The sequence below is a fragment of the Scyliorhinus canicula genome, chromosome 17 (genome assembly GCF_902713615.1).
Source record: "Scyliorhinus canicula chromosome 17, sScyCan1.1, whole genome shotgun sequence".
Taxonomy (NCBI): domain Eukaryota; kingdom Metazoa; phylum Chordata; class Chondrichthyes; order Carcharhiniformes; family Scyliorhinidae; genus Scyliorhinus; species Scyliorhinus canicula.
The window spans coordinates 126,258,799-126,266,584 of NC_052162.1; the positions used below are offsets into that span (position 1 = coordinate 126,258,799).

Here is a 7,786-nt window from a genome sequence, read left to right on the forward strand (position 1 = left end):
CCACGCACACACGGGGAGAACGTGCAGACTCCGCACAGACAGTGACCCAAGCCGGGAATCGAACCTGGGACCCTGGAGCTGTGAAGCATTTGTGCTAACCACAATGCTACCATGCTGCCCACAGAAGAGAGACCTGGGCCAAGCTTTCCATAGTCTGCACCGTCCCTGGATTCACTTCCCTTCTCTTCCCTTCCCTTCAGTTGCTGCAAGTCCCCAATGTCCCCCCCAGAATGAGGAAAGAAATGGAAAGGGGGAAACATTGATTTCCTCCCAGATGTTGCAGAGGCGGAAGTTACCCTTCAAGGTCCGTATTGTGACGTCATAATGGAGCCCTACCTGTATCAGCCAATAGAAATCAAGGTACTCTGCGGTGACGTCTTCGGGTTGCAGGCCGCAGTAACGGCGCGCGGAAGCGAGAGCCCCGCCCAAACCCGTCGTTCCCCGTTCCCCCGCCACCTCCCCGACCAGAGCGAGAAGCCGCTCAGTGATCTCCCCCTCCCCCCCTCTCCTCTCTCTGGCCCGGCAACTGCGCACGTCTACTGAAGAGGGAAAGCTGCGCATGTGCGGGGCAGAGCCCGCCCCCTGACCTTCCGGCGGAGGTGTTGACCAATGGGAAGATTGGAGGACCGGAAGGACTTTCGTCCTCCAGCCAATCAGAGCGAGGGCTTTGTGTGATTGAAGACGGAAACTTCCTCCTTGTCTCCAACATCTGTGAGTAAAACACTTTCTTTTCTCCCCCTTTCCATTTCTTTTCTCATTCTCACCTTCAATTGGTCACTTGCAGCAACTGAAGGGAAAGGAAGTGAATCCAGGGAGGGTGCAGACTCTGCAAAGCTTGGCCCAGGTCTCTCTCTCTCCCTTAAAGACATTGACACCCTTTGCTCCCTCAGCTTGACACATTTATTTGTCTGGCTTAAAGGATGGTCTCTTTCCTAATGTTCACAATTAAAGGGCTGCTTTCCCCAGGAGATGGCTGACATTTAAGGGGACAGTAAATTAATATCAGACAGAGAAATGTCCAGTGTTGTTATGATACATATTACATATATTATTTATGGTTCTGTCATAAAGTACATGAATTATTATTTCTAGGTTTGTAATGTTGTACAGTAGCTACGCTATATGTTTCCAGTTATCTCGTCTCTGAGAGGGTTGTTAGTGTCTGGAATTCTCTTCTGCAGGGACCAGTGGAGTCTGGGGGTTATTTAATATATTCAAGAACAAAGAAAAGTACAGCACAGAAACCGGCCCTTCAGCCCTCCAGGCCTCAGCCCGACCATGCTGCCAGTCTAACCTAAAACCTTCTGCACTCGGGTCCGCACCCCTCTATTCCCATCCTATTTGTGTATGTATCAAGACATATTTAAATATCACTATCGTCCCTGCTTCCACCACTTCCTCTGCCAGCGAGTCCCAGGCACCCACAAACCCCTGTGTAAAAAACTTCCCTCCCACATCTCCTCTCAACCTTGCCCCTCTCGCACCTTAAACCTATGTCCCCTAATAATTGACTCTTCCACCATTGGAAGAAGCTTCTGACTATTCACTCTGTCCATGCCCCATACAATTTTGTCGACTTCTATCCGGTCGCCCTTCCATCGTTCCAGTGAGAACAAACTGAGTTTGGATTGGATTGGATTGGATTTGTTTATTGTCACATGTACCGAGGTACAGTGAAAAGTATTTTTCTGCAAGCAGCTCAACAGATCATTCAGTACATGGAAGAAAAGGGAGGGTGAATATTAGATACAGCAGAGTGAGAATAGAGGGAGAGTGTGTGGAATGGAGATTTACAGCGTTTGGGGAATGAGAGAGGAAAGAATGTTCCATAGGAACTAGAATTGTCTGTTCTGAATTTCTATCCTGTACTAACTGTTTTGTAATTAGTTATTACAGGATATTAGAAGAGGAGGAATTCCCGGCAGAAATCTCGAACGCCCAAGTCAAGATCTAACTGATTCATTCGATTCATGTGGACCTGAGTATCATCGGCCTTTGAATCTAGAAGGAGAAATATTTGCCTGATCTGTCGGCTTCAAAAAATTTTAACCATCAGTGTGACTGGAAAAGCACCGAGACACACACACCCGAGTGAGAGTGTCCCAGACCACTGACTGTGGAAAGAGCTTTAACCAGTTACACAGCCTGAAAACACATTGCACCGTTCACAGCGGGGAGAAACCGTACACGTGTTCTCTGTGTGGACGAGGCCTCAACTGAATGTCCGACCTGGAGAGACCCGAGGAGACCCAAAACATGGAGAAACCGTGGAAATGTTGGGACTGTGGGAAGGGTTTCAGAGTCCCATCGAAGCTGGAAATTCATCGACGCATTCACACTGGGGAGAGGCCGTTCACCTGCTCTCAGTGTGAGAAGGGATTCATCGAGTTTTCCAGCCTGAGGTCACATGAGCGAATTCACACTGGGGAGAGGCCGTTCACCTGCTTTCACTGTGGGAAGACGTTCAGTCATTCCTCCCACCTGCAGAGACATCAGCGAGTTCACACTGGGGAGAGGCCGTTTACTTGCTCTCAGTGTGGGAAGGGATTCAGTGATTCATCCCACCTGCAGACACACCAGCGAGTTCACACTGGGGAGAGGCCATTCATCTGCCCTCAGTGTGGGAAGGGATTCACAAATTTATCCATCCTGTGTAGCCACCAGCGAGTTCACACTGGGGAGAGGCCGTTCACCTGCTCTCAGTGTGGGATGGGATTCACTCGCTCTTCCAACCTGCAGAGTCACCAGCGCGTTCACACTGGGGAGAAGCCGTTCACCTGCTTTCAGTGTAGGAAGGGATTCACTCGGTTATCCAGCCTGCAGAGACACCAGCGAGTTCACACTGGGATGAAACCGTTCACCTGCTCTCAGTGTGGGAAGGGATTCACTGATCTTTCGAGTCTGAAGTCACACCAGCGAGATCACACTGGGGAGAAGCCATTCACCTGCCCTCAGTGTGGGAAGAGATTCACTCAGTTATCCAACCTGCAGAATCACCAGCGAGTTCACATCGGGGAGAGGCCATTCACCTGCTCTCAGTGTGAGAAGGGATTCAGTGATTCATCCACCCTGCGGAAACATCAGCGAGTTCACACTGGGGAGAAACTGCGCACCTGCTCTCAGTGTGGGAAGGGATTCAGTCGGTTATCCCATTTGCAGAGTCACCAGCGAGTTCACACTGGGGAGAGGCCATTCAACTGCCCTCAGTGTGGGAAGGGATTTACTCAATTATCCACCCTGAAGTCACACCAGCGAATTCACACTGGGGAAAAGCCATTCATCTGCTCTCAGTGTGAGAAGGGATTCAATGATTCATCCACCCTGCGGAAACATCAGAGAATTCACACTGGGGAGAAGCCATTCACCTGCTCTCAGTGTGGGAAGCGATTCAGTGATTCATCCAACCTGCGGAAACATCAGCGAATTCACACTGTGGGACAGCCATTCACATGCTTTGAGAAGGGTAAAACATTCAGTGATCCATCTCCGCTACACAGTGTTGCACATGCCTGGTCAGCTTTCAATGGGGCTAAGAGACTGAACCAAAGCCAAAACTAAGACCGAGCGGAAATATCAATTTATTCCATGAGTGATAATATAAGAAATAGGCATTGGTTATTTTATAAACAAACTTTATTTGAACAAAATAAAAACAATATTTAAACTTTTCATCTTCAACTCTAGCACAAACAGATTCCATGTAGTTTCTTAATCTTAACACACTAGTTCCCATTAAACAGCACATCATAAGATCATAGAATTTACAGTGCAGAATATGCAGCTCTTGTGCCACTTTCACAGGCAGACAAAAGCAATACTTGCATTTACAAAGCAATTTTTCATCTGTGAGGGACATTCGTTCAGAACCCTTTTCCAAAGCCTGCTTAAGTGGCAAGTTTCATGACCTCTCTCAGTAGATTTCCAAAGCCTTCTCCCCACCTGTTCAAAACAGAATTTTTTTTCTCTCTTTCTACCAGCTCCGGCCAACCCTCGAAACAAAGGTTGTCTGCTGGAGTTTCCTGACTTGAACCTATCATCATTATCTTGGATGTTTGATGGCCCAGTTTATCCAAAAGAACAGAGCCATGCTGTTGATATGTAACTAATCTCCCAATGACAGACAAAGAGGCCATCAGACTCTGCAATGGGCTAATAGCTGGTCAGACAGAAGTGTCCAAAAGAACAATGGATTTGGGGCATTCTGTATATTCACACTAATGAGTTTAAGCCTGACTGGGACAGCGTAACCCGGCTAGCTGTGGACATATCTCTGACTCTGTGCTAGCTGGGATTTTTTTTCCCTTCAGTCTGTTTAACCCCTAAATTGCCAGCTAAGTCTTCAATATAATTTCTGGACCCAATTTCCTGATATCTCCCTTGTGTAGCAGCAGTCACCAATGAGTTCATACTGGGGAGAGCCAATTCATCTGTCTCACTGTGGAAACAAATTAGTGTTTCATCACACCTGCTAAGATGCCAACAATTTCACAATAATTACAGGGGCCGGATTCTGCTGTTATTGCTTCTGCTCTCAATTACATCCAGGACTGCATTTCATCCATTCTGTCAGTTGGTGAATAGGGATGATCAGAGGATTCTTTCTGCTGGACTGGCCAGTAACACGGCTTTGCCTCCAGTGGGCTGATGCTCCTTGACCCTTGTTGCGAATGCGTGGTTTCAAATTTCACAAGGATCATAGAGTGAAAGGGTGTTGGGAATTTAAATTATATTTAGTTCCCATTTCTGTTTGAGACCCCCCCCATGCATGCTGCATTGCCATGAAGTTGGGCTCTGGTGGTTACCTGGTTTAATTTATCTGGATGTTTCTCACAGAGGAACCTGTCAAGGTGTGAAGGAGAAGTCTGTTGTAGATTGGGGGCTTACAATAAAACATATGATGATAGACAGGCAATCGCTAGCTGTTAAGGAATTATTGAAATAAAATATAGATTCCTTTAAGAAACAATAATCCAACAGGAAAGGGCAGCACGGTAGCATTGTGGATAGCACAATTGCTTCACAGCCCCAGGGTCCCAGGTTCGATTCCTGGCTTGGGTCACTGTCCGTGCGGAGTCTGCACATCCTCCCCGTGTGTGCGTGGGTTTCCTCCGGGTGCTCCGGTTTCCTCCCACAGTCCAAAGACGTGCGGGTTAGGTGGATTGGCCATGCTAAATTGCCCCTTGGTGTCCAAAATTGCCCTTAGTGTTGGGTGGGGTTACTGGGTTATGGGGAAAGGGTGGAGGTGTTGACCTTGGGTCGGGTGCTCTTTCCAAGAGCCGGTGCAGACCTGATGGGCCGAATGGCCTCCTTCTGTACTGTAAATTCTATAATAATCTATGAAAGGTGATGCAACCGTGGATAACAGGAAAAGTTCAAGATTCCATTAGATCAATGGAGGAGACTCATAAAGTGGCCAAAATAGTTGTAAGCCTGAGGATTGGGAACTAGTTTTAGAATTCAGCAAAGGAGGACCAAGAAACTGAAAAGAGAAAATAGAATATGACAGCAAACTGGGGAGAAACATAAAAACCAACTGGAAAAGCTCCTGTAGGAATGTGAAAAGGAAAAGATCAGCAAAGACCAATGTGGGTCCATTCCAGGCAGAGACAGGAGAGTTTATAATGGGGAATAAGGAAATGGCAGAGAAACTAAACAATGTGGAGGAAGATACAGAAATTGTCCCAAAAACACGAGGGAACCAAGAGGACTAGTAGAAAAAGTAGTACTGGAGAAATTAATGTGATTGAAAGTTAATAAATCCCCAAAAGCTGCTGCTCTACATCCCAGAGTGTTGAAAGAGGCGGCTGTAGAGATAATGGATACATTGGTGATCATCTTTCACAATTCTATAGATTCTGGAATGGTTCCTGCAGATTGGAAGGTGGTAAATGTAACCCCACTATTTAAGGAGGGAAAGAGAAAACGGGGAACCACAGCCCCATTAGCCTGACATCAGTAGGAGGGAAAATGCTGCAATCCATTTAAAATACTAGTTTTGGACCTATTCTACACTCTCTCAGACTAAATGTAAAATTGAATCACATTTTGATTGCTGCTACTTAGGGACACCTTCACTATGAGGTCATTAATTAATCCTATCTCGCTGTACAATAACCGGTCCAGTATAGCCAGCTCGCTGCCTCCAGAATGGGGCAGCACGGTAACGTCGTGGTTAGTACAGTTGCTTCACAGCTCCAGGGTCCCAGGTTCGATTCCCGGCTTGGGTCACTGTCTGTGCGGAGTCTGCACGTTCTCCCCGCGTGTGTGTGGGTTTCCTCCGGGTGCTCCAGTTTCCTCCCACAGTCCAAAGATGTGCGGGTTAGGTGGATTGGCAGTGCTAAATTGCTCTTAGCGTCCAAAAAAAAGGTTAAGTGGGGGTTGCGGGGATAGGGTGGAGACGTGGGCTTGAGTAGGGTGATCTTTGTAAGGGCCGGTGCAGACTCGATGGGCCGAATGGTCTTCTGCACTGTAAATTCTATGATTCTGTGAATGTGCTGTTCTCAGAAAATAACCTGAAAACATTCTACAAACTCCCTGCCCAGGCTGCCTTTGCCCATCTGGTTTCTCCAGTATATATTTGTATAGGCTATGTACCCCCATATTTATCTCCAATGTGGCAAGCTCCCATTATTTCTTCATTTATACTCTGTCATACTACGTGGTTAGTGTTCGGGGGCTTGCACACCACTCCCACAAGTGACTTCTTGCCTTTATAACCTCTCACCTCAGCCCGAATAGCTTTGACATCTTGGTTTCCTGAACTTAGGTCATCTCTCTCTATTGTGCGAATGTTATCATTGATCAGCAGTGTCAGCCCCTCCACCTTTTCCCTTTCTGTACTTCCTAAACGTCATGTGTCCTTCAACATTTAAATAGTCTGTTAGTCTCTAATGTCCCAGGAAAGTGGTAAAAATGTCCGATTTTGTAAACAGTTGTGAATTAATTGTCAATTTAATTTCTAGAATGGAGTTGGGTGTCTTAAGTGACAGCCAATCTGCGTGTCAACCTGGATAAAAGGCTTGTGTGATTTACGTTGCCATGGAAATGGGCTTTGAGAAGGTAAAGGTGCATAGGAAACCATTGTAGGATTGGATTTGAAGGGTCTCGTAAAAGATATCTCTGAACAGAACAGTCTGCAAGGATCCGAGAGAGAGTGAGGTTGCTAGTCTCTGTGTTTTACCACACAGGAATATGGATGCAAACTTGTGCTCAGATAGAAAAGAGAATTGGCAACAAGACTGGAAGATTCACCTTTATGGAGTTAGATGAAGAATCAAGGAGAACTTGCACTTTGAAAGATGGTTCTGGAGTAAAATGTTGCGAGGCTTGGAAAGGAAAAGAATGGAAGTAAATCCTCGGGACTGGTTCCGGGACAGTAAATGTTTCGACTGCCAGGGCAGACAACGTATCAGCATGGAGTAGGATTTCCGATTGTGTAAAAGGGAAACATTATTTTATAGTTCAAAGGATATGTTTCCGACAAAAATAGTGTTTAGTCATCGTTGCTTCTGGTTTGTCTGCTATAATAAAATTTGTCAGTCTCGAAGTTCAGTCATGTGAGCGTTTAATTTGTTGGATGAATCGGAGAGTCCTTTCAAAGAGATAGCAGGGCATGATGGGCTGAATGAACTCTTTCCAGCTTGTGAATCTGAGCCTCCTGCTTTTGTGCAGGTTAAAAGTGACAGATTTCATTGCAGCCTCTTCCCTGTGGAGGTGAAAATATTCGCGAATAGATCCTTTGAGTGATAAAGAAGCGATTTATTAATTTTCAGAATTCTGGGAGAAA

The 7,786-nt window shown here is 46.3% G+C and overlaps 1 protein-coding gene across 4 annotated transcripts; it reads left to right on the top strand.

The window, feature by feature from the left end:
* The first annotated feature begins 439 nt into the window (after positions 1 to 439).
* Positions 440 to 7,546, top strand: LOC119951208 (gastrula zinc finger protein XlCGF26.1-like). 4 transcript variants are annotated; one of them, XR_005457543.1, is made up of 4 exons: positions 440 to 711; positions 1,888 to 3,463; positions 6,963 to 7,059; positions 7,188 to 7,546. XR_005457543.1 is itself a non-coding variant. In XM_038774239.1 (3 exons), exons 2-3 carry the CDS (start codon positions 2,221 to 2,223, stop codon positions 6,980 to 6,982), a joined length of 1,263 nt encoding a protein of 420 aa, XP_038630167.1. In that variant the 5' UTR covers positions 442 to 711; positions 1,888 to 2,220; the 3' UTR covers positions 6,983 to 7,546. The 4 variants fall into 4 exon arrangements, 2 of the variants coding, with proteins under 2 accessions (XP_038630167.1, XP_038630166.1); XM_038774239.1 differs by having other exon boundaries at positions 442 to 711; positions 6,963 to 7,546; XR_005457544.1 differs by lacking the exon at positions 1,888 to 3,463 and having other exon boundaries at positions 444 to 711; positions 6,963 to 7,546.
* The last annotated feature ends 240 nt before the right edge of the window (positions 7,547 to 7,786 follow it).

Excerpts from the sequence above, each read along its gene's own strand:
- LOC119951208 (XM_038774238.1), top strand. The coding sequence starts at position 2,221 with ATGTCCGACCTGGAGAGACCCGAGGAGACCCAAAACATGGAGAAACCG.